The sequence below is a fragment of the Myotis brandtii genome, unplaced genomic scaffold (assembly GCF_000412655.1).
Source record: "Myotis brandtii unplaced genomic scaffold, ASM41265v1 scaffold354, whole genome shotgun sequence".
In the NCBI taxonomy this organism is placed as follows: domain Eukaryota; kingdom Metazoa; phylum Chordata; class Mammalia; order Chiroptera; family Vespertilionidae; genus Myotis; species Myotis brandtii.
The window spans coordinates 1693272-1718116 of NW_005363609.1; the positions used below are offsets into that span (position 1 = coordinate 1693272).

General features: G+C 47.0%; 2 protein-coding genes across 5 annotated transcripts in view; both read right to left on the bottom strand.

Annotated features, from left to right (window-relative positions):
* MROH2A (maestro heat-like repeat family member 2A) overlaps positions 1-11414 on the bottom strand; it is a 48076-nt gene extending 36662 nt beyond the window's left edge. Inside the window, 10 exon segments of the mRNA XM_014544145.1 lie at positions 2535-2648; positions 2732-2810; positions 2989-3116; positions 3983-4100; positions 4654-4805; positions 5638-5736; positions 8273-8435; positions 8664-8795; positions 10921-11099; positions 11333-11414. Of these exon segments, the coding sequence (XP_014399631.1) occupies positions 2535-2648; positions 2732-2810; positions 2989-3116; positions 3983-4100; positions 4654-4805; positions 5638-5736; positions 8273-8435; positions 8664-8795; positions 10921-11099; positions 11333-11414 (1246 nt within the window).
* A 6727-nt stretch (positions 11415-18141) lies between these two features.
* The window catches only part of LOC102260925 (UDP-glucuronosyltransferase 1-6), a 41139-nt gene continuing 34435 nt past the window's right edge, over positions 18142-24845 (bottom strand). For all 4 annotated transcript variants that reach the window (XM_005871724.2, XM_005871722.2, XM_005871721.2 and 1 more), the window contains exons 2-5: positions 22440-22571; positions 21779-21866; positions 21288-21507; positions 18142-18526 (exon numbers count right to left, since the gene is read on the bottom strand). In XM_005871724.2, coding sequence (XP_005871786.1) covers positions 18229-18526; positions 21288-21507; positions 21779-21866; positions 22440-22571 — 738 coding nt within the window. In that variant the 3' untranslated portion in view covers positions 18142-18228. The remainder of the gene's footprint in view (positions 18527-21287; positions 21508-21778; positions 21867-22439; positions 22572-24845) is intronic.

Consider the following 24845-nt stretch of genomic DNA (forward strand, 5'->3'; position numbering starts at 1 on the left):
TATGAGTAGGCTGCAAAGCATAGCTGAGGAGAGCCTGGGCTCCAGGGCCAGGCTGCCCGGGTTCAAAACCTGTCCCCAGTACACCCCAGCTGTGTGACCTCGGGTGAATCACTCCGTTTCCCTCGGTGCCTCAGTTTCCTTACCTATAAAATGTCGGTAAGTATAGTACCTCCCTCACAGAGGTCCTGTGAGCAGTAACGAGTTAGCATGGGGCCTGGCACACAGCACATGCTGCTGTGTGTTTTAAAACTAATGACAGCACAGCCTGTTAAAGGAGGAGGAAGATTAAGGGAGGTGAGAAAGCACCTCCATGAGAAGGTTCTGGAGAGATAATGTGTGGACAGAATTAGGGTTGGGTGCTTCGGCTGATGTTCAAGTCTAGGTGTTACTGGAATTCCATGCTGGTGGAGGAAAAGCAGGAAATGAGGACAGGCAATCAGGCACTGAGGAGGAATGTTACATTTTTTTTCTGATTGTAAAAATAGTGTATGTTGTCCTGGCCAGGTGGCTCAGTTGATTGGAGCATCGTCCCATACACCATAAGATTGCAGTTTTAATTCCCAGTGGGGGCATGTATGTGAGGCAACCAATTGATGTTCCTCTCTCCATCTCTCTCTCTCTCTCTCTCTCTCTCTCTCTCTCTCTCTCTCTCTCTTTCTCTCTCTCCCTCTCATTAGTAAAAACATATCCTTAGGTGAAGATTAAAAAAATAATAGTGCACACCCAGCCAGTGTGGCTCAGTGGTTAAACATCAACCCATGAACCGGGAAGTCACGGTTCGATTCCCTATCAGGATGCATGCCCGAGTTGTGGACTTGGTCCCCAGTGGGATGCATGCTGGAGGCAGCCAATCAATGATTGTCTCTCATCATTGATGTTTCTACCTTTCTCTCCCTCTCCCTTCCTCTCTCTTAAACCAATAAAACCATTTTTTAATAAAATAATTTTTTTTTAAATAGTGCTGCCCTGGCCAGTGTGGCTCAGTTGGTTGGATATCGTCCTGTGCATCAAAAGGTTGCTGGTTCAATTCCTGGTCAGGGCACATGCCTGGGTTGTGGGGCTGGATCCCCCATGGGGGCGTGCAGGAGGGAGCCAATCGATGTTCTGTTCTCTCATCAATGTTTCTCTTTCTCTCTCCCTCTCCCTTCCTCTCTAAAAAAAGTAAAAATATTTTTTAAAATATTGTATGTTCATTGCAAGATTAAAATAAAAAATTACCATTCGACAGTTTAAGTGTGTCCTTTTAAACCCATTTATGCATAAATATATAGATTTCTTTTAAATAACCAAGGCCATGCTATATATACTGTCTCACACTGTATTATTACACTAAATATATAAAGGGCAGCTTTTCCATGAAAAAGTATAGATTGACTACACCCTTAATGGCTGTATGATACTCCATTATTTGGTTATACTATCATTCCACAAATTTTCTATAGAAAAAAATTAGGTTGTTTCTAATGTTTTGCTTTTATGCACAATATTATAATGAACATTTGGGCAATTATTTCATTCAGACAATTGACAAAACGTTGGATTGTTGAGCCAAGGTTTTGTTCCCTATCCAATTGAGCATCCAAAATTCTTTATCATTTTACACCCTTGTCAAAGAAGTATAAGAAGCTGGTTTCTTGTTCTTCTAGCCCAGGGATTAGCAAAGTGTAGCCCATAGGCTAAATTCAGCCCAAACCCGGCTTTTGTAAATCAGGTTTTATAGGAACACAGCCACGCTCTGTAGTCTATGGCTGCTTTTGCTCTGCAATGGCAGATTGAGCCACTGTTCCAGAGACCATGTGGCCTGCAGAGCTGAAAATAATTTTACTATCACCTTTTACAGAAAAATGGCTAGGCCAATCTAGTCATCATCATCTCTGCCCACTGGATAGGTAGAAAGGGTCTTGTTGATGCTTAAATTTGCATTTCTTGAAGAGAGAGCTTTACTATCAGCAGAAGGTCCTGCACACAATTGCCAGGTTTGTGCCCTGCACACAGACACTCAGTTCAAGGGCTGAGCAAAAGCCACCCAGGCTCTTCTCACCATGTACCTGCAGGGCTGCATGCTACCAGCAGGGGGCACATTGTTCAAAAGGTGAGGTCTGAGCTAGTGCGTGGCTGGAGACAGTATTTCCCTTTTGATATCAATGCCAGAGTTTGGGTTTGAGGATTTAGAATCAGGAGTTTAGACTAAAGTTGGGCATTGGGTCAATGATGATTTAGGGATATACCTACATGATATATGAGTCTTTCTATTCATCTTTGAGCTGGCTTTGGAGTTAGTACTAGGATTCGGGTTAACAGTCTGAAATTCAGACTCAGGTGGAAGCTGGGATTCAGAGTTTAAGGAGAGGGTTAGGGGTGGGGAAGGTGGGTCACAGTGCTGGTTAAGTTCAAGGATAGAAAACGTGAAGGAACTGAGAGCGTTGGCTCCTTAGCCCACCCAGTGGTGTTTACAAAAGAGGAAATGACGGAAGTCCAGACATGGGTGAAACCCACCTCTCCTGACCCCCACCCGCCTTCCTGCCCTTGCTCACCATCTGCGCCCACCACTGCCCTGATCAGGGTGAGGGTTCCCACGCGGATGGCCTCCTTGCTTATCTCCATTTGGCTGAGAAAGAACTTCATCAGCTCCTTAGGGTAGGAGCGAGCTGCAGGGAGAAGGGCAGTTTGAATCCCTCCCACTGAGTCAGAGCAGCGGGGGAGGCAGCCCCAGCTGTGCTCAGAGCCTCACCGAGGGCTATGAAGCAGTGTTCGATCTCCCTCACGTTCTGGCTGCTGTACTGCTGCTGGACGGGGGCCTTGGTGCACACCTAGGAAGGGGCCATGCAGGGAGGGTGGGTGAGATCACAGCCGAGCAGTGGAATGTAGGTGCAGAGGAGAAAGACAAAGCCTCTGCCACCCTTTTGACCTGGTCGGCCACTTGCCGCAGCCCGCGTCCTACAGATCCACCCTGAGAATGCCATGCCCAGCCGCGCTTGCCAGCCTCACCTGGGTGTGCAGTTCTGTGAAAATAGTGTGTAGATGCATTTGGGGGACGGGGGTGCTGGTGATGACCGACACTTCTAGGATCTGCCTCAAGACCTGCAACAGATGGCCAAATGGTGGCAGATGACCTTCCACCAACTCATGGTCACAGTCTAGACCAGGGGTGGGCAAACTTTTTGACTCGAGGGCCACAATGGGTTCTTAAACTGGACCGGAGGGCCGGAACAAAAGCATGGATGGAGTGTTTGTGTGAACTAATATAAATTCAAAGTAAACATCATTACATAAAAGGGTACGGTCTTTTTTTTTCTTTTAGTTTTATTCATTTCAAACGGGCCGGATCCGGCCCGCAGGCCGTAGTTTGCCCACGGCTGGTCTAGACCCTTGATGATGAGGTGATCCTGGATTTAGGGTGGGCCTTAAATCCAATGACTGGTGTCCTTATAAGAAGAGAAGACACAGAGACAGGGACTGGGAAGAAGGCCATGTGAAAATGAAGGACAAGTTAGGAATGATGCTGCCTCAAGCCTAGCAATGCCTGGACACCAGACGCTGGGAAAGGCAAGCAAGTGTTCTCCCCCAGAGCCTTCAGAGGGAATGCAGCCCTGCCCCTACCTTGATTTTAGACGTCTGGTCCTCAGAACCTTGAGAGAATAAACTTCTGTTGATTTAAGCCACCCATCTTGTGGTTCTTTGTTATAGCAGCCCCAGGAAACTACACAAAGGTCACAGCCTCGCCGTGGCCTCTAAAACCCTTTGGGATCTTATCCCTTCCCCCTAAATGTACCAGGCCCCATGGCTCCTCATAGGGCACAGATGTTGGGTCTGCTGTCAATCATCCAAATATCAGACACCCCACCTTCCATCCAGATGGCACTTCTTCTCCCCTCCCCCGCACCCTCCCCCCCCCTCCCTCTGGTACACTTGGGGACCAGGCCTCCAGCCCAGGCGAGTTCCTGCACAGCCCGCACCTGCGTGATGAAGAGGGCCTCCAGGCTGCCCTGGTACTCTGCCAGCAGCAGGGGGAGGTAGTCGTACACCTCCTCCCGCAGGTCATCGTTGGGCAGGAGCAGGTTCAGCATGGGCCTCAGGGACTTGATGACCCCCAGCTTCACCTACCACAGGAGGGGAATCTCAGGATTCCTTGGCCCAGGGCCCCCAGCAAGGACCAGTCATGTCAGCCCTGTCCACAGAGTCAAGAAGGTGTGACAGAGGGGTCCTTGGAAGTAGAGTTGAGTCCTTGCCCAGGGCCCCACAGGTGAGCAGTGAAGCCAGGCTGTCCCCATGAGTCCTGGCTCTGTCACTTAGCTGGCCTTGTACAGGTACTTATTCACTCTGTGTCTCTTTCCTCATTCGTAAAACAGTCCTACGCCATAAAGTTGGCATGGAAATAGCTCCCATAGGTAAACCACATGAAGAGCTCCCACTTGCACATAACACGACCCCCATCTAGAAGCTCCCAGGGCTTTATCAAGCCGGCCTCCTGGGGCACCAGTGCCCGGGCATTCAGGGGCATGACCTCCTAGCTCTGCCATTAATTAGGTCACTATCTCTCTGGGGTCCTGGGAACAAGGCTAGCCCCAGCGGTGTCTCAGCTCTCCCAGCCCCACAGGCTAGGGAGCCATTACCTGGGGGAAGGCAGGCCCCCCTGAGAAGGGCTCATCTCACCTCTGGGTTATAGCTCCTCAGCCACACGGTCACAAAATAGCGATACATGGGGAACAGCTTTATAGCAAACTGCTCCTCTGTCATCACAGGGTACACGCTGTCCTCCAGATGCCTCAGGTAGAACTGCACCGTCTCACAGAAGGTCTCCATGGCTACGGTGGGAGAGGGGGAACCCAGAGGGGTAGGAGGCAGGACACAGCCCCATCCACAGAGTCAAAAATATGTGACAGAGGGGACCTTGGAAGTAGGGTTGAGTCTTTCTCCAGGAGGGAGGGAGCGATCACACACTTCCATAGCTAGTAGGTTACTGAGATGGCCAGGGACAGCCCAGAAAAATCCCCTCTGCGTCCCTCTCTCTCTGCCCTCCCAGCCCCTTACCACTCCCTAGTTTTTATCCCATATACCTGTGTATAAAAGAATCCCCCAGGGTTGGGGGGGGGGGCATTAAGCACACAGGCATGTCCAGGCCCTGGCCCTTGAGATTCACATGCAGGGGTCAAGGATGGGGCCTGGACATAACTCTTTACCCACATCCTGGGGACACCAATACAGAGGGAAGCAAACCCAGTTTGCCCTATTTTTCTCAGGGTTCAGGGATTTGGGGACCAAGAAAACATTATGTAATAAAGACTTGGGCAAAGAGATCGGATGTTAATAGCATCAAAGACCTGCCCTAGTCAGGCCCAACACGGAGACATTTCCCCTGCTCTCCACTCTGTGAATCCCATCCCCTTCACTGGTCTGAGAAGCTTAACTACAGAGCAAACTACGCCGAGTCACAGGGTCAGCTTTCTCCTCTAAGCCACCTGCCCCCCTGGAGAGCCAATCAGAGGCCACACCAAGTAGTAGATTGAACAAATGTTTGGGTATAAATGAACAAACAGCCTCTGGTTCAACAACCCCCTCACACACCCACTTCTTACTCCACTTTCCCCTCCAGCACCCTAATTGGGCCAGACCTGCAGACCCACAGGGGACACGTACCACCACAGATCACCTGGCGCATCTTGGCTTCGTTGACGAGTCTCAGCATCGTGAATATGGTTGCCAGGGTGATGCCCATGTAGGGCATGAACTCAAACACTGTAGTGTGGGGGAGGGGTTGAGGAAGCAGGGTCAGCCAGGAGAAGGCAAAGATGACATCTCCACTCTGCCCCCAACCCAATCCCCAGTGCCTGCCGAGCCAAGGAACCCCTTTGTGCCCCTGCAGCCATGGGAAATAGTGTGGAAGTCGAGAGGTGAAGAGCCAGCTGGATGTAGGTGAAGGGAAAGGAAGACAGAAAAGGGAGGGGCAACAGAGGGACAGAAGGAAGAGAGAGAGCAGAGACAGAGCCTCGGGAAAGATGGGAGAGGCAGGAAGTGGGAGACAGTGAGCTCTCAGAGCACGTCGGCTTCCTTGGAATGATGTCTGTTCCCTTTGGGTGTCACAGATTTTTTTGGATGGATGAGGAACAGAAAGAAAGAGAGTGAGGAAGAGGAACTGAAAGAAGACCAGCAGGCAGAAAAAAGGAGGGCAGAGAAAGAAAGGAAACAGAGATGGGAAGGGGACAGAGAAAAGAGGTTGTTGGGAGAAAGGGTAACAGGTGACAGGCCCCACTCCGACACCTCTCTGAGCCTAGGCCTTCCACTGCGCTGGGAGCCCCCATCCCCACCAACATGCTTTCTTTAGACTTTCCTTCCCTGGCTGGGCCCCTTCCTCCTATTCATCCATCTGTCCCTCTGTCCTGGTTCTCTGGCCTCAGCACACAAGAGGCCTAGGCCCTCCCTTGCCCCTGAACCCCTCCAGCTGTCATCTCACAGCAAGTGATCGATCCTCTTTGTCTTCACCCCTCCCACCTCCCTCCAGCCTGCCCAGGCTCCATCCCCAGCACACCATGAAACTCTTCTTGGCCAAGCAGCCTTCTCCAGCCTCATCTTACTGGATCCTTCAGCAAGATGGGACACAACGGCCCCTGGGCCCTTTCTGAATCACTGTCCTCTTTGCAAGGCCCACTACACTGCACTGTCCTCACCTTCCTCCCCATTCTTACGATCCCTCCTAAGCCTTTTTAATGCTGAGGCTTCTCTCTTCTCTTCTCTTCTCTTCTCTTCTCTTCTCTTCTCTTCTCTCTCTACTTTCATGCTATTGGGGTCAGTGGCTTTGAACACCACCTACACTCTGAGGTCCCTTGGTAGGAAGGCTGAGCCCAGATCTGCCCTCTGAACTCAGCATCCACACATCACTTCCCCACATGACCTCTCTACTTGGACATCTCACAAGGAATGCAAACTCCATACATACAAATGAGGTTCTTTCTGAGCCCCCATGTTTTCTCTTTCTCCATGTTTCCCATCTCAGGACATTAACAACCACATACCCTATTGCTCAAACCTGAAATGTGGGAGTCATTCTTGCTTCCTCTTCGCCTCCTACACACAACTTGTAGTTTCAAGGCCAAGACCCATCCATACTTTCCATCTGTTCACTGCTCACCAAATGCACTCCAGCCCAAGCCACCATCACCACACCTTCACACATCTTCCATCTCCATCCACACAACAGCTAAGTTTCATCAGGCAATTCTGCAGCCTTGAAATCCCTCAGTAGCTTTCTAGTGCCCTCAAATACAATCCAGACTCTTTACCCACTCGGCCTGCCTAACTTTCCAACCTCATCTTACAGCATATCCCCTGGCTCTCTAACTCCAGACACACTGACCTCTCAGCTCTTCAGAGAAGCCAAGCTTTTTTCCTGCCTCAGGACCTTTGCACATGATGTTCTCTTAGTGCATCCCGTTCTTCGCACAGGTATCATCATCTCATCCTTTAGGTCACAGCTGAAATATAACTGCCTCAATGAGGACCCTACAGAGATGAAGTCCTCTCCCTCATCCTGATTTCAAGCAGCCACCTGGCAGTCCTCTTCACACCCTCATCTCTTATTATGGCCACTTATTTTCTTGTTTACTTGTTTATGGTCCTTTATGAGGGTAGAGACTGTGCATGTTTTATTCCCTGTTGTGGCCCAGCACCCACCGCAATGCCTGCATGGACTTAGTACCTCTTTTGTGGAATGAAGGGAAAGGGAATGAGAGAGAAGGGAAATAAAATGAGAGAGAGAGATGAGAAGACAGAGAAGAACAGAGCCTCAGAGGAAGAGGAGAGAGATTTGGAGGTGTCCTCTTCACACCCTCATCTCTTATTATGGTCACTTATTTTCTTGTTTATGGTCCTTTATGAGGGTAAAGACTGTGCATATTTTATTCCCTGTTGTGGCCCAGCACCCACCACAATGCCTGCATGGACTCAGTACCTCTTTTTGGAATGAAGGGAAAGGGAATGAGAGAGAAGGGAAATAAAATGAGAGAGAGAGATGAGAAGACAGAGAAGAACAGAGCCTCAGAGGAAGAGAAGAGAGATTTGGAGGAGATGGAAGGATGGAGAAATACAGACCAAACTGTGAGACAGACACACACAGAGAATCTTGACAGCTGAGAGATTCAGGGAGATGAAAAGAAGGAATTCCAGAAAAAGAGAAGAAAAGAGAGAAATGGAGGGGGCGGGGGGTGCAGAGACTAGGAGGAAGCACTGGGACAGCCCGAAGGGGCCAGGAACTGGGCTAAGGGTCCCCACACCCTACCATTGCCGTTGGCCAGCTTCGCCAGGGTGATGATAACAAACTCGTCTGTGAGGTCGAGGGGCTTGAGACGGTGCTGCATCTCATACATGACCACACTGAAGTGGTTCCGGGACAAAGCTACCAGGGTGTCACTGGCCACCTCTGCCTTCATGTAACCCTCCACCTGAGGGGACCGGAGAGGGACATGTGGTGTGACCACCAGCTGGATCCTCATAAAAACCCTCCAGTCCCATGCCGTCTCCAGCCCCGCTGGGCCCCCTTGGGCTCAGCCTGTTCTTGCCCTAGGAGGTGGTTGGACAAGGGCCTTGGTTGTCACAGGCCATGCCCACCAACAGACCCACCCTAGGTTGGTGGAGACACAGGATACCAACGAAGCCCAGAGTTCCACTACCTCCAGGATCTCCCGCATCTCCTTGGAGGCAATGGTCACCAGCCTGTGGACACACTGCTCCTCCAGCTCCCCCTCCTGCTGAATGATCTCCTGCAGGATGTTGTAAATGTTGACTTTCCGCTGGGTGGATATCTGGGGAACAAGCATGGCGGGCAGGAAATTCCCAAGCCTCAGACCCCTACTCCTCCATCTTCCATCGCCTGCCCTTCCCTCCTCCATCGAACTCCTCCAACTGGCCCCATCAGTGTGGCCTGCAAATGGTTCCTTCTTCCCTGTGTTCAGTCTGACATGCTCAGCAAGGCAGGTGTCAAACAGTCAGCATGCCAGGTCCTGAAGACTTGGCACTGGCCCAACTGAGAGTCCAAGAAGTTGGGTTTGCTCTGCCCTTTGCCCTAGTGAGGGGGCGCTCCAGACCAGGGAATGTTCCTCTGTCTCTATTTCAATTCCTAGATAGCACTTATCACTGTTATAAATTACAGGTTTGCACGAAGAGGTTGTAACCCAGACCACACCCGGGGAGCTGGATTTGAGAATGACTCTCATTTATTCAGGTACGATGAGCCACTCTCAAGAAATGAGGGATGACTCTGTATGTGGGCCATTGCCTGCAAAGCCCTCTGGGAAGACGGTTTCCTCCCCCAGGCAGTAAGAAGATCACTTTCCAACAGTCTGGACATCTCAGCATATTTGGGGACCTCAAGAGAGAGGAATTCACCCAAATTTATATGTTCTACTCGTGAAATCCGATACAGAGAGTGTTGGTCTTGTTTTCCTAGTCTTGGTTTAGTGAGTCAGAGAGGCTAGTAAAATACCAACCAGAGATTCCTTGTGGCCATTGCTGTTCAGTACCACAAGGCTCAAGATCAGGGATTCACAACTGGTCCTTTCTTTTTTGTTGTTGCTTCCTAAGGAGTCTTCTTAGACATTTCTTCCCTAATTGGCCCTCATAAAACCTTAATACCACACATATAGTATGTATCTGTTTATGATCTGTTTATGTATCTGTGCTTTACACATAAAAAAGTAAGATTTTTTCTGCTCCCCTCCAAGAACCAATTTTACCCATTTGGGGGCAGTATCGCACCCCATTTGTTGAGAATAACTGCTCTGGGTTTTCAAAATGAACTCTGGAAGGCCTATATGCATAATTAGCACTCTTAATGAACCCACATAAATGGCCAGGCAAACTGTAATAAGAACAGTCTTCCCTGCGATTGAGATTAATCCCTGGAGAATATTTATGGGCACAAGAGAAAAACTGTTCAAAACTTGGAAACTGGCATAAAACAGACACTCAGTGGCCTTCCAGTGTGTGGTGCTGCCTGCCAGCCACTTGGGGGTTCTCAGTGCCTTTATCTTGGACTGTCTAGGCCAGCGGTTCTCAACCTGTGGGTCGCGACCCCTTTGGGGGTCGAACGACCCTTTCACAGGGGTCGCCTAAAACCATTGGAAAACACATATATAATTACATATTGTTTTTGTGATTAATCACTATGCTTTCATTATGTTCAATTTATAACAATGAAAATACATCCTGCATATCAGATATTTACATTACAATTCATAACAGTAGCAAAATTACAGTTATGAAGTAGCAACGAAAATAATTTTATGGTTGGGGGTCACCACAACATGAGGAACTGTATTAAAGGGTCTCGGCATTAGGAAGGTTGAGAACCACTGGTCTAGGCCAGTAGTCGGCAAACTCGTTAGTCAACAGAGCCAAATATCAATAGTACAACGATTGAAATTTCTTTTGAGAGCCAAATTTTTTAAACTTAAACTATATAGGTAGGTACATTGTTATTAACTTAATTAGGGTACTCCTAAGGCTTAGGAAGAGCCACACTCAAGGGGCCAAAGAGCCGCATGTGGCTCGTGAGCCGCAGTTTGCCGACCACGGGTCTAGGCAATGGTATGGCTCCATGGGGATAGAAGCTAACTGTCCCAGCATCTCTGCACCCTGGGTCTGCTATGTCTTTGCTCTCCCATGTCCACCAGATTTGCTCCTGCTCTAGAATGATGGCTCCCAACCCCACTGTGTCAGAATATGGAAGAGCTTTTAAAAATTGACATAGCTACAGTCTCCACTAGGTGCTCAAGAAACTAGAACTTCACAGTCCAGCCCATTTCCATACCCTGGCACCTAGCCCTGCACCTTTGACAGTCAGTACTTGTGTGCTGAGTGGTAGATGGACACACGAGCAGCCACGGTGGCTGGGCTCAGAGGAGCAGCTGAGGGCGCAGGAGGCCCTACCTCTGGCACCTGTAGGCAGCGGATGAGAGCGTTCATCACCATACAGGGCTTGGCGGTGGCCTTCTCCGTGATTATCACCGAGGCCAGTGTCTTCCGCATGTCAGGACCTGCCCCAGCAGCATCCATCTTTGATTCGCTGTCTATGATGTTGAGGAGGTTTGTGACTTGTTGGAAAGTCCCTGAGACAGAGATGGCACATGTTTGGTGCTGAGGTGACCATTACAGAAGGTGCTCCCTGTGCCCCAGCCTCCCCGACACCTGCACAGCCTTAGCTGCATCTGTGGTGTGACTGGGCAGGGACCTTCCTGTCCACCGAGTGGATGGAGATACTTAAACCTCAGCTAGGACTTGCCCTCAAGGAGTTAGTGGCCAAGATCAGACAGGAGTGCACGGATGTGGGTGACTTTCTTACCACCATCATCTCGTTCCAGAGGTTCCAGGTCCTCTGTTTCTTCTGACAGGCCCTCGTTTGAGTCTGCTGCTGATCCTGCCATCTCTTTCTCAGGCTCTTTTGACATAAACAAGATTTTTAAAATACTTGGTGCGTTGACACAGTCTAAGATGACCTCCAATGAGTCACACCTTGTATAATCCCTTTCCTTTGAGGGTGGGCAGACTCCAGGATTTGTTTTTAAACAATAGAGGCTGACAAAAGTGATGGGAAGCCACTCTCATAATCACATTATATCATATCAGTCTTAGCAGATTGGAGAAAGAAATTCTTCTGCCAGCCTTGAAGGGTAACAGCCATGATGTGAACTGCCGATACAGGTAGCCATGTGGCAAGGAATTGAGAGCCTCAGTCCTACAACCACAAGGACCTGGATTCTGCTAGCAACCACATGAGCTTGTAGAGCATGCAGTCATCTGACACCTTGAGTGCAGCCTGTGAGATCCCGGAGCAAAGGACTTGGCTAAGACATGCCCAGACTTTGACCCACAGAAACTACGAAATAATAAATGGGTGTTGTTTTAAGCCACTAAGTTTATGATAATACGTTACACAGCAATAAATAAGTAATGCACTTGATTAAGCAGACCTTCCTCCCTGTTTTCTAGGCACTGAAAATGAAAGATGAATTAGAAATCTACCTCGGCAAGTTTCACAGTTCTTTCAAAGGCTATCACATCGGCAGCTTCTTAAGGGTTGACAAACACCAACACAGATGTCAAGATGGAAGATTCAAAACTCCCAGGTCCTTTCTCCTCCTGTTCCCAAGTTCCTCAGTCTCAAACTCCACCCCAAGGCCCTTCACCATCCCGTGCCCTTTCCTCTAGGGAATCCTTTAAAGAGCTACTCTGGGACCTAAATACTGACCTTTTCTCCAAACTCTCTCCAAGATGGAACAAAAATACAACACAAGAAGCAGCTCTGTTCTTTGCCTAATATACATCAATGGTGACTTGGACAATGGCAGGATCAGTTGTCAAAACGGGAGACAGTTGGGCTCCTCAGTGGTAACACAGATGAGGACCAGGTCTCCTGGTGGGTGGAGGTCTTCATTAGAATCATCACCGTTAGGTGCCAGACCCTTGGAACTTTGAGCTCCAACTGCCTCCCTGAGTCTCTGTCAACTGAGGACTTTGAAGAGTGCACAGATCCTGTGAGAAAAACCCCGCATCATGCTGTTTAAATATTGCTTGAACATTACCCACATGTCTGGTGAAGTACGGTGGCCTGTTTGGGAGAGAAAAATGGTGAGAGGGAGGTGCTTCACAACCTGGGGATACTGTCATAGAGCCCCAGGGTGGAGAGGTGTGGTCCAGGCAGCTGGAGGGGAGGAGGGTGACAGAAAGTCCTGGGAAGATGACTCCTCCCTGAGGATTGGGTGTCTTGCAGGATGAGGAAGGGGGTTTCCACTGGCAGAATACTTAGAAGATAAAGAACCTCAAGGAAGGCAGGGACTTTGTGTCCTTAAACCAAAAGTGGGGCCCAAAGGATTTCCCTTCCACTTGAAGCTGTGAGAGAGTCCAGATCACCAGTTTGAGCAATGAAATATTGGCCTCAGAAGCCTTCCATGCATTACAGGGCAACAGAACAAGACTCACAGCCACCTGGACCTTGGTGCTCAGTCAAAATTACACTCAATGTTTGCCTGCCCTGCCAAGAGGGAGTGAGTTCCTCTGCCTCTGCTTGGACACCTCTGATAGCAGGAAGCTCATTACCCTCATTACCCCATTTCTACTTCATTGACTTTGGGTGGTTAGAAGATGAGCTTACTCGTATAGTGCCAAGCACATCTTCCCATAAAAAGTATGCATTGTTCCTTGGTCTGCCCTTCGGAACAATGTTGACTGATATGAAATAGACACAAGGAGACAATTATCACAAGCCCCATCCTTCACAGACCCCTCTGTCCTACCTCCTCCCACTCCCCTCTAAGCCTTCTTTTCTCTTCCATCGATTACTCTAAGTGGCATGGTTGCAATTCCACAGCAGTTAAGCGGGGGTCCCCATTCGGTGATGGATACAGAGGTAGATAGGACACACCTTTGTCTTCTGAGGGTCTAAGATGCAACACATAAGATGTCATGAATTTAGAGCTGAAAGTGAATGTATCAGCCACTGCTGTGTAACAAGCCTCTTCAAAAACACTTATTAGTGTTTGCAAGTCAATGGGTGGTGAGCTGGGTGGTTCTGTTGATCTGCACCTTGTCCAGCCAAGCACAACTGAAGTCACTCATACATCTGCAGTAGCCAGTGGGTTAAGTGAAGGCTGGCTGGTCTAGGATGGCCTCACACACAGGGATCTTGCAGTTGGCTAGCTATTGGCTGAAGTGACTAGGATGACTGGGATAGTTGTGTCTCATAGAAGCTAGGTGGGCTTCCAAGAGAGTGAACAGAAACATGAAGGCTTCTTGAAGCCTAGACTTAGAATTGGCACCATCACCTCTAAGTTGGCTAGCTATTGGCTGAAGTGACTAGGATGATTGGGATAGTTGGTCTCATAGCAGCTAGGTGGGCTTCCAAGAGAGTGAGCAGAAACATGAAGGCCTCTTGAAGCCTAGACTTAGAATTGGCACCATCACCTCTGCCATATTCTATTAGTCCATGCAGGTCACAGGCCAGCCCAGATGCAAGGGCTAGGGCAGTGGTCAGCAAACTGCGGCTCGCGAGCCACACTCAAGGGGCCAAAGAGCCGCATGTGGCTCGCAAGCCGCAGTTTGAGATGCCCCTGAATAGGGTAATAGATCTCTCCTCTTAACCAGAAGAGCTGCAAAGCTACATTGTGAAGGACATGGCTAGTGGGAGTGGTGAATATGACCATTTTTTTCTTATACACATGGTGAGTGTGTAAGTACAGAAAAAAAATGAGATGCCCCTGAAAACATTATTTAGAGAGAACACAAAGACAATGAGATCAAGGAGAAAGAAGTGGACTCTGCTTGGTTTTCCAAAGTGAAAATACTTTTTATTTCTCAGATCGTGACAGGAATATTTGACTCACATGCAATCCATTCATAAAATCAGCCACTCTTGTGCTTTCACTCTGCAGAGCTTCCCACCTCCATTTCTAAGGGAACTAACTTGAAAATAAGAAAACATTGTAGAAACCTGTGAGCTTAAAGGTATGAAAAGGGCCAAGGCAAGAAGTGGGGGAAATGTGAGTGTGTAGTGGACGCATTTGGTGGCACCTCTCCAGAGACAAGTTTCCCTCTTCTTTGACCCTTCGGGTCACAGTTATGGGCTCCTGGTGGTCATGGTTTCCCTCTGTAATCCCCCTCCCCCCAACACTCCTGATTAGAAAAGGAGAGGACACCTGTCTAGCTGGACTAATCAGATTCTTCCTCCCAGGAATTCAGAACTCTGGGCAAGACAGAACCCAGTCAGTGTCCTATAGGATCTTGGGGTTGAGAAATCAGGAACTGGCCCTCAGGGCCAGTGAGCAATAAGTGACTCTAGAAGGGGCAGGACATTGCAGAATGAAACGGATTTCACGGGCTTACCACAGCTCTTGCCCTGATTTCAAAACCCACAGGCAGGGCTGTCAGGGTCGCATGGCACTCCAGTGTGAGATGCCCCCATGGTGGGGACGAAGGGAGGTCCCTAGCCTCAGAGACCTCCATGGCTGCCTGAAAGGGGGGGTGGCATCCCCCTTCTTGCAGCCCTCCCCGCTGGGTGGGAGGCAGCCTGTGATCTGAGGCTGTGGGTGTTAGAGACTTACCCAAACTTTCAGAGATTGGGAAGTCCACCCTTCTGCATGAGGAGCAAAGCAGCCAGGCCAATGTGGCTAAGTGCTCAGGTGAACATAGGGGCGGGGACTCGGGAACAAGGGGGAGGGCCCAGGTGACCAGCCAGAAGTGGTCAAGTGAATAAGGGCCAGATGAACTGCCGAAGTGGTCTCATGAACAAGGGTGTGGGCTAGGTGACCAGCTGGAAGTCAAGTCAACAAGGAGGAGGGGCTAGGTGAACAGCTGGAAGTGATCACGTGAACGAGGGGGTGGGGCCAGGTCAACAGCCGGAAGTGGTCAAGTGGTTAGGGCAGGGGGGGCCACATGAATGCCGAGGAGGGTCACAACAGGTCACAAACACCTCACCTTCCTTCGGTCCAGACCCTGGATGACAGCAAGAAGGTCCCTTTCCTCACAGCAAGGTGTACCCTGTTAATGAAGCAGAAAGCTGGCCCTCAGGGCCCGGCCACCGGTAAGTGACTCTGGAGGGGGCAGGACAATGCTCCCAGAATGGAACGGGTTTTCAGGGGCTTAACACAGCTCTTGCCCTGATTTCAAAGCCCACAGGCAGGGCTGTCGGGGTCGCAGGACACTCCAGTGTGAGATGCCCACATGGTGGGGATGATGGGGGGGTCCCTAGCCTCAGAGACCCCAATGGCTGTCTTAAGGGGGGTTGTTGAGGGTCACAAGCGGATGCAAAGGCCCCACTTTCCTGTCGTCCAGACTCTGGATGGCAGCAAGAAGGTCCCTGTCCTCACGGAAGGGCATTCCCTGTGAATGAGGTGGGGACAGAGGAGCAGAATAGGACAAGAGAATGGGGAAGAGCAAAGCTGTCACTCAGAGCATGTAAGGACAGAAGAAGACAAGAGAGGCTCCAATCATCCCAGCTCTTTTGTACGCTTGGCCATGAGCCTGAGTCCCTAGGAACCCCATCTCCTTACAAAAAGACCCCCTACTTACTTAAGGTGTCTAGAGTTGGGTTCTCTTACTTGTGGGACTAGAAACACGAAGGTGCAGAGGAGCCCGTGAGAGGTCAGAGCAGCTCAGGGTCCCTGAGAGAGACGAGGGGGCATGGAACATGGGCAGCAAGGCCAGGATATGGTCACTGGGTGGACCGGAAGTGCCTAGAAAGAGGGTGGACCCAATGCAAGAGTCACCGCAGGGTCTAAAAATGTGGGGAGGGAGCTGGTGTGAAGAGCTTGTGTTCCAAAAGCAGCCTGGGGAGGAGCAAATGAGGCAGAGTCAGGAGAAGCCCTAGCTATCCACGTGACACCCAGCTCCAACTTGAAGCATGTATGTTTAAAACGTTTGCAAATAACACAAAGCAACAAGCGGAGGTGTGAGAAAAAAAAATTAAAGGCAAAAATAATTAAGTGGAGAAAATACTTCCAGTACATGGCAGGAGCAAATTTAAAACAAGTTCCCACGTTTCTCTTAACAAACTGATGTTGTTGTTGTTTTTTGGCAATATATTACTTTGTATTGCAGAGGTGTGGGAACCTGGCTTTCTCACACCATCTCAGGATGCAGTTTGGGAATATTTCAAACCACTTGCAATGAGAAGCGGCCGTGCCCCACCCAGACGTCCTGTGTTCTTCTCCCTTTAGTGACAAAGCCACCTCCAACACCACACAGCATTTCCCTCCCCTCCCCGGGGGCTCTCTGGCTTCCAGAGGCACCATGCAGACTGGAAGTGCAGGAAATTAGTAACCGTTGGGAACAGTCGTTCACTGGCAAGGCAAGTGTTCAGATACCCAAGGGCCTTGCTTCTCCCCAGCGTAAGTTGGGTGCATTTTGTGCGCTGGCTCCCAGCATCCACCAGGGGGATTCAGCTCTGTCACCCAGGGGAGAGCCAGCTTCTTGGTGGCTAGCACGCCCCATCCCACTGCCCATGCACCTTCAGTTCCCAAATAAACTACTTGACCTGAATCATCACTGCAGAGAAACCCAAACTGAGACAACCACTGATTAGTTGTAAAGTCTTTCCTACGGAAATAGTCAGGAATATAGGCTCAGCCTTAGCTTCTTCTTCTTTTTTTTTTTTTATAAAAGTGGATCCACCCAGAAGTTGTGGTTAAATACATCCTGGTATATCCATGCAATAGAATAGTCGTTGGCTATTAAAAACAAACGAAATGTTTCTATAAGACCTGGGAGAAAGCTTGTGATAGTATGAAGTGGAGAAAGAATGGTAAACAACGCTGCAAATATAGGGCATAGCTGCGATATTTTATGTGCACTTGCCAAAATAGCAACTGTGATTATTTCTGAGGATCTCAGGTGATTTTTATTGTGTGTGTGTGTGTGTGTGTGTGTGTGTGTGTACAACTCTGTATTTTTCAAATTTTCTGCCATAATCGTACATTACTTTTGTAATGGGAACATGTAATTTAACAATAAATAAAAGCAACATCAATGAAAAGGAGAATATCTAAGAAATATAATTTATATAAATTTATTGATATGTTTTTAGCTGTGGGAAACACACATCAGAGAAAAATATACTAGCCAGACATTGCACTTTGGGCTTTTATCAAATTCAGATCCATTTGGCACAAGCAATGGTTATCCTTTCAAACACATTACCTATCAATTTCACACATTACTCTTTTCCCCCAAAGAAAGAAATCATACTTTGTTCTCCAAGGGCTCTGTGTCATTCATTCATTCAAGTACAAGGCACTAGGCTTTAAAGGAATAACGGTTTTCTTCTTTAAATATGCAAAGTGATATCTGTGAAGTATAGGAATAAATTAGGACCTGCCATTACTACTGAAGGAATTGATCACAACAGTCTATAGAAGCCCGATGATGTCATCTCAGGCGGGGACAGCAGTGGTTCCCAAACAGGCCTCATTTCTGAGTAAGAAAAGTAATGCAGAGTGAAGGAGGGACCTGTCCAAACCTCTTGGCAAGTCCTTTGAACGGTAGAAAATATAGTCCAGATGAAAGGTATTGAAGGGGGCAGAAAACATTTTCAAATATTTCTAACTGGAGGTGTGACTAGCAATTAAATTATTTTTATTAAAAAAAAACACTCTGGGTGTCTAACTTACAGTAAAGTTTTCTTCAATGAGCATGACATGTATTTCACACTGACTGCAAATTTGGATCACCTCATTTTTCACCCATTTCTCAGTGTGCCTTGGATTTGTTAGATTTCTTAACTCGCCTTTTTTTCCCAAAGCATTTGCCATAGCCGAAGGCACAGCATTTATAGACAACAAAGGCAACTCCCAGCACAATGGCCAAGAGGAAGCCAATCACATCCAAAGAATGGTACTGGTACCAGGTGAGGAGGTGGGCCGCGGGGCGCAGATGCGGGGCTCCCTTGTGCCTCATCACGAACTCCACCCAGAACACAGCCAGGTCCAGTGGCTCAATGGGGCGGTCCTTGTGGAGGCTGGAGAGGCGCATGATGTTTTCCTTATAGCTAAACACAGACAGCTATGTTAACACCTGGAACATCGAAGGCAGTGAACTAACCTCCATTTATGCTTGTATGCTTGCTTCCAGTGAGAAGCACATCTGGTTTTTCCAAACTTGGTAGAGAAAATATATCTCTATTATAAATAGCAAATACACACACACACACACACACACACAGTTTGTTATAGAAAGAGAGAGAGAGAGAGAGAGAGAGAGAGAGAGAGAGAGAGAGAGAGAGAGAGAGAGAGAGAGAGAGAGAGAGAGAGAGAGAGAGAGAGAGAGAGAGAGAGAGAGAGAGAGAGAGAGAGAGAGAGAGAGAGAGAGAGAGAGAGAGAGAGAGAGAGAGAGAGAGAGAGAGAGAGAGAGAGAGAGAGAGAGAGAGAGAAAGAAAGAAAGAAAGAGAGGGGGGAGGGGAAGGGAGGGGAGGGGACTGGAAGCCAAAAAATTACAATTACAATTTTAAATTGTTTGAAACCTTCTTTTCTTTTCAGTGATATTTTTGTAGGAAATTAATTATATGTTGTTTATAGTTAGATAAAGGAATAAAGAAAAAGGTCATGTCAGAAATTATGAATGATTTCTTGTTCAAATGTGTAAACAATCACATCTAGCCAAAGTAAAAGCCATTTTTAAGTGCCATCTCCAAGACAATGGTAAACTGTCAACCTAATTGATCTAAATTTTGCATGAGGTTGTGTCTATGCAGCCTGTTAAAGCAAAATGGATTCCTGTGTATTTGGCAGTGTTGATAACTGAATCAGAACATCCAAATTCAAAATGGGTTAGATATTTCAATGCTTAGTATACATGCACCAGGAGAAGGAAGAGAAGGAGGAGGAAGAGGAGGAAGAGAGGAAGGGAAACAAAAGGAAAAGGGAAGGAAAAAAGAGAGGAAAGATAAAAAAGCACTTCTATTCAGAAGCAATTATGATAATTGCTGTCCTTAAACATGTCTGTCATTTTATTTGGATATATTACTATAATGTAATATTAATATTGTGCCCATAAGTTCGGTTAAACATCTTTCTTATATATAAAATTTCTCTTAAGACAGATTTCCTTGGACTTTCATTAATTCATTCAATATTTATTGAGCACCTGTTATGGCCTGGTTGCATAATCTGCTCTTTAAACTTTTTCCAATTTTCTTTATATCATGTAGGTACCCTCTAAGCTTAGAGTGTTGGAAATATGGAGATTCACAACCAGATAGATGGTTCAACAATGAATAGATAAAGATAATTAATAACTTGAGCTGATGGATTAGTGTTTTGAAAAAACAATAATGTACTAAACAACTTCTACCAAGTCATTTTTAGGTTTCAAATAGGTATCTATACCACTGAACAAAAGATATAAATTATATTACTAGTGTGAGCATAGAAAATAAATTTCATGAGCACATGGAGAAAAGTTGGGTCTTAATTGTACTGATGTGTGAGTAGCACGGAGTGACCCTGACAAGCCAGACTTCTAGAAGCAGCCAATTGGAATGAAGGGATGCCAACCACACTAACTGCTCTGGGTAGGTTGTCACCCAACACCCTGGGCACTTTGCCCTGGGGTTCTGTGGATGTTTCTTTTTTTATCCACTGGCATTACACACACACACACACACACACACACACACACACACACACACGTGCAAGCCCTATCATCTCCCCGCCTTTTCCCCTTGTCAAGGCTCAGTGTGTGCCCGTGTCCTATCTCCTCCTATCTGAACACACAGGTTTCACATCTGCCCTCTTGCCTGATGTCTTTTCTGAAATGAAGCAATTACAGGCGAAAGCTCTTGACACTCTCATAGGCAGGCGTGCACACACACACACATGCATGCATCCACACATGCAGAAATGTAGTTGCACATACATTATTAACTGTTGGATGAAATCTACCTCTGGGTATCACTTATTTCCATAAGGTTTTAATCAGCCTATTACTAGTGAGCTTGACAATAAATTTCATGTAGAGACCATTTGATCTGATGGCTTTTGCCTTTTGAATCATCTTCAGCCACATTTGAACAAACCTGTCTTCATTTTTCATTATTTTTTTTCACGTTTTTATTTTTATTTTTTTAAATTTTGTTTTATTGCTTAAAGTATTACAAAGAGTATTACATATGTCTCCTTTTTTCCCCCTTGACATTCCCCCGGCCTCCCCTACCCCCCAGTGTCTTGCGTCCATTGGTTATGCTTTATATGCATGCATACAAGTCCTTAGGTTGATCTCTTACCCCACCCCCAACCCTCCCCGGCCTTCCCGCTGTAGTTTGACAGTCTGTTCGATGCTGCTCTGCCTCTGTATCTATTTTTGTTCATCAGTTTAATGGTCTTTATTATCCATAAATGAGTGAGCATTTTATTATAAGTGATTTCACATGAGCCCCCATTTATAAATCCCCAAGAACAAAATTTCTCAGAGATTTCAGTGCTGGGAAAAGCTGTACTTTGAAGCACCTGGTTTGTTTCTATTTTATGGACACTATGCTTCCTGTAATGGAATATTTCTCTCTTTGCAGGAAATTATAGAGCAGGCATCTATTATGGTGACATTATTTTTTAAATTAAGTTATAAATTTATGAGAGAAAATAATATTTAAAATCATTCCCATGATTCTATAGGAATCAAGCATGCTTTTATAAAATGAATAATAATCCCAAATGATCTTACTTATAAATAGATTTTCATGTATTTGTTTGAATAATTACTGTGAATGGAATGGGCAAAACACAAGCAGTATTCCTCCGTACCTTCTCTCTTACCTTTTGTCATTGATGACAGTTTTGAGGGCATTTTCTAAATCTTCAGAAGTCATTTCCAGGACATTCAAGGACACTCCTGCTCCCCGGGTCTCCATGCGCTTTGCATTGTCCATCTGATCGCCGAACAGAGGCATCATCACCATCGGAACGCCGTTGCATATTCCTTCATAGATACCATGGGAGCCAGAATGTGTGATAAAGGCACGAGTCTTCGGGTGACCTGGGAAGCAAAGAGGGAGGGATGCCGGTGGTCAGGTCTCTGAGTGTCACATTCTGGCATCACTCGGTTGTGAAAGCACTCCACACACTCCGTGCTGTCCACAGTGTCCCTTATAGAAGTTTGCAGAAGAGAGTGTGGTTGAGATGCCCTGCTGGGTAAAAAGCAGTGTGGAATATGTTGGCCATAACATTTTCCAGCTAAATGGCCGTGCCTAACCCACTTTCTTAATTTAACCTTGGTTTGACCTACACATTAAATCCTCTCCACATACCGAGCAGATCATTTTGTGGCAGCCAGTTGACCAGGATTGTATTCTTCGCAAGATTCGATGGTCGAGTCCCAGTGTACCGCCACAGCACCTTACAGATGAGAAGAGGGTTTAAAGACCAGAATATGATTTTTTATAAAGACTGCTATAGTAGCTAGAAAGTAGAGTCTTCAGAAAGAGCATAACCAGGGGGCGAGGGTGAGGGAGGTAGTGACTAAGAAGGCTCTGGGGGCTACTAACATTTTGTGAATTTATGAAAATTCATCAAGCTATATATTTATGATTTTTGCACTTTTCTGCACTCCAAGGGACAGTCTACTTAATAAATGAGTGGATGCAGAAATATAATTATACACCATTGTCCTAACTAACAGCTTTTTGGAGAAATATTCTTATTTAATATGAAGAAACAATATCCTATTTATTTTATTTTTAATAGATTCTCCTTGAGTCTCTTAGAGACAATGAGACGTCCAAGCGAAGAGGGCCATAGTTTAACAGAGTAGTTAAGAGTGGAATTGCAAAAAAAAGAAGAACTTAGGATTCATAATTGGGGAGTGGCAGGGGAAACCTGAATCTAAAGTCCAACTCAGAGAATTAATTCAGAGCTGGAGGCCTGGGGTTACAGCTCTTGTGAAGATAGAAAAGTTTAGCATCTCCTTACTGTCTGAGGTATTTTGCCCAAAGCATCAGCAATTTCCATGGCTTTCTTCTCTGGAATATCCGAGACCATTGAGCCCAAAGAGAAAACCACAATTCCATGTTCTCCAGAGGCATTTACATAGGCTTCAAACTCCTGGAGGCAAAAGAGAAATTCCCAGTTAATGTTTTCTTATATTCTTTGGGTGACTGCATACATTAAGCTGTGACTCAGATATCTTCCTCCTAAGAATGTGATGAAAGGTTGTGTGTGTGTGTGTGTGTGTGTGTGTGTAAGCTTTCTATGGACTCTAAAACTCTTGCACTTCCCCTTTAAGGATGTCTATAGTAAAGGTCTGTAGTGTTTTTCAAGGCTTCTGGAATATTCTTTGTATGGAGGAAGAATGAATAGAGTAAAAGCACAAAGCTACAGAGTGTTAAGGATTAGGTTTACAAGGAAAAAACAAATAGAAGACAACCTTTAACAATGCTTGCTTCCCCACAGCCTATAGCAGAGTCTTCCACACAGCAGCCAGTCGTTCGGATGATTAAATATCATATTCATGTCAACTCAGTGCTGAAATGTAACCAGTCAGCCTTGCATTTCCCCACCTTTCCTGGAGAAGAGCTTTCTAAAGAGTGCAAATCAACTTTCCTGCTTTAGCAAGAAGAATATGCAGAAATATGTTGGACCCTATCTTTGCTATAAGCTCCTCTGTAGGTCTGAGAGATACAAAGTGAAGGACAGGAACCCTGACCAATTGTCCACCAATGATCTGAGCCCCTTCTGTGCAGTTCAAAAAATAGCAAGGGCATAGGCGTAAACCTTGGTTACCAAAGCCACCGTGGGAAGGATGAACAGGCACTAAGTCCCAACCCACCCAGCAAAGGACTCTCATTGACTGCTCATGTCCTGTTCCAGAAGCTGATTCCTTATAGCAACGTGTCCATCACTGTCATCAAAGGAAGGTCACACCTAGAAGGTCACTCCACTATCTCCAGCAAAGGAAACTGTCTGTGTGTATAGGGGTGAGGAACAGTGATGGCAGATGTTCCCAACTAGTAAGTTGATGACAGATTACGACCTATCAAAGACCAATCCCTGAAGTAATATGGAACAGATTTTAGAGATGGGTGTCAAACAAAAGCTCTGAAAGGATGCAACAGTCAGAAGAATGGCAAAATTAAGAATGGTGGCCCTGTCTCCAGAAAGAGAGTAAGGAAGCCCCTAGATTCAACCCTTGGCAATAATCTTCACTCACATTGCCCTGTGCCCAACCTTCAAAGCCAACTCCAGCTTTCAGCAAACATACACACGCACATGCACACATGCACAGCACACACCTGCACCCACATACATGAAAGGCTACACATGCCATACTCACCGTGGCAATTCATTTAGAGGAAACAGAGCAAGACATAAATAAGGTAATCCCCCCACCCCCGAACTGTAGGTTATTAATGATCTAATCAACCCCCTGAGAATCTCCAAATGGTTTTACTAGTATATGTCTCCAAAGAATGCCAAGGGCATTAGTGAGATTGTACAATGTAGCAGGGTTTTCCCAAAACTGAGGGGTTTCCTCAGGCATGGGACTTCTGGTGTTAAAACCTGACAGTCCTGGTTAGGCCAGGACATTGGGCACCCTGGATGTGAGATGGAGGAGCCTTCTGACAGGGCTCAGCACACACAATGTTCAGAGGCTCCTGCCAAGCCTGATTCAGAGCCTGACCAGGAAAAACACTGAGCAGCCTTCCTCCAAGGACACCCACTGTCTAGTCCCCAGACTCTGTTCCAGTCCTCTGGCTCCAAACGCTTTGTCTCAGACTTGGCCACTGGTCTCATCTGACAAGTCAAGGAGGCCAGTATCATCCTCTCCACCATCAGGCTGTATTTTTGCTTTGCAGCAAGAACATCCTGAAGATGCTTTTTCCAAGGTCCTTTCTCCTTAAGAAATGTACCACAGCCCTCATTCCTGTGGAGATACAGCTCAGCTCCGAGCAACCATTACCTTCACTCCTGAGTGAAACCACTATTGTCTAGTCTAGAAAGAGACTAATCTAATTTCCCCTCCTTGCAAACGCTCGCACACTCACTCTGCAACCAGCGGGGTGTGCTTACATTAATGGAACCCGTAGGGCCTTGAACACCCAAAGTTAAATATCAGCACTGGCCATAGTTAAATGGCCTGGAAGTTCATTGACAGTTCACAAAGGCCAACTACGCAGATTGTGTTAGCATGGCCAAGTCTATCCTAGACCAGCTTTTATGGGATTCGATAATGGTGAGGTCCACCCCGTACTTGGCAAAACTTGCCCTAAACCTTGCTGCAATTTCACAGACTCTGGAATAGCCAAAGAGTGGAGTAACGTGTTTGTTAACTGAAAATAACCCTTGATTCCCTCACCCCTGATCACCTTTCAAAAAAAA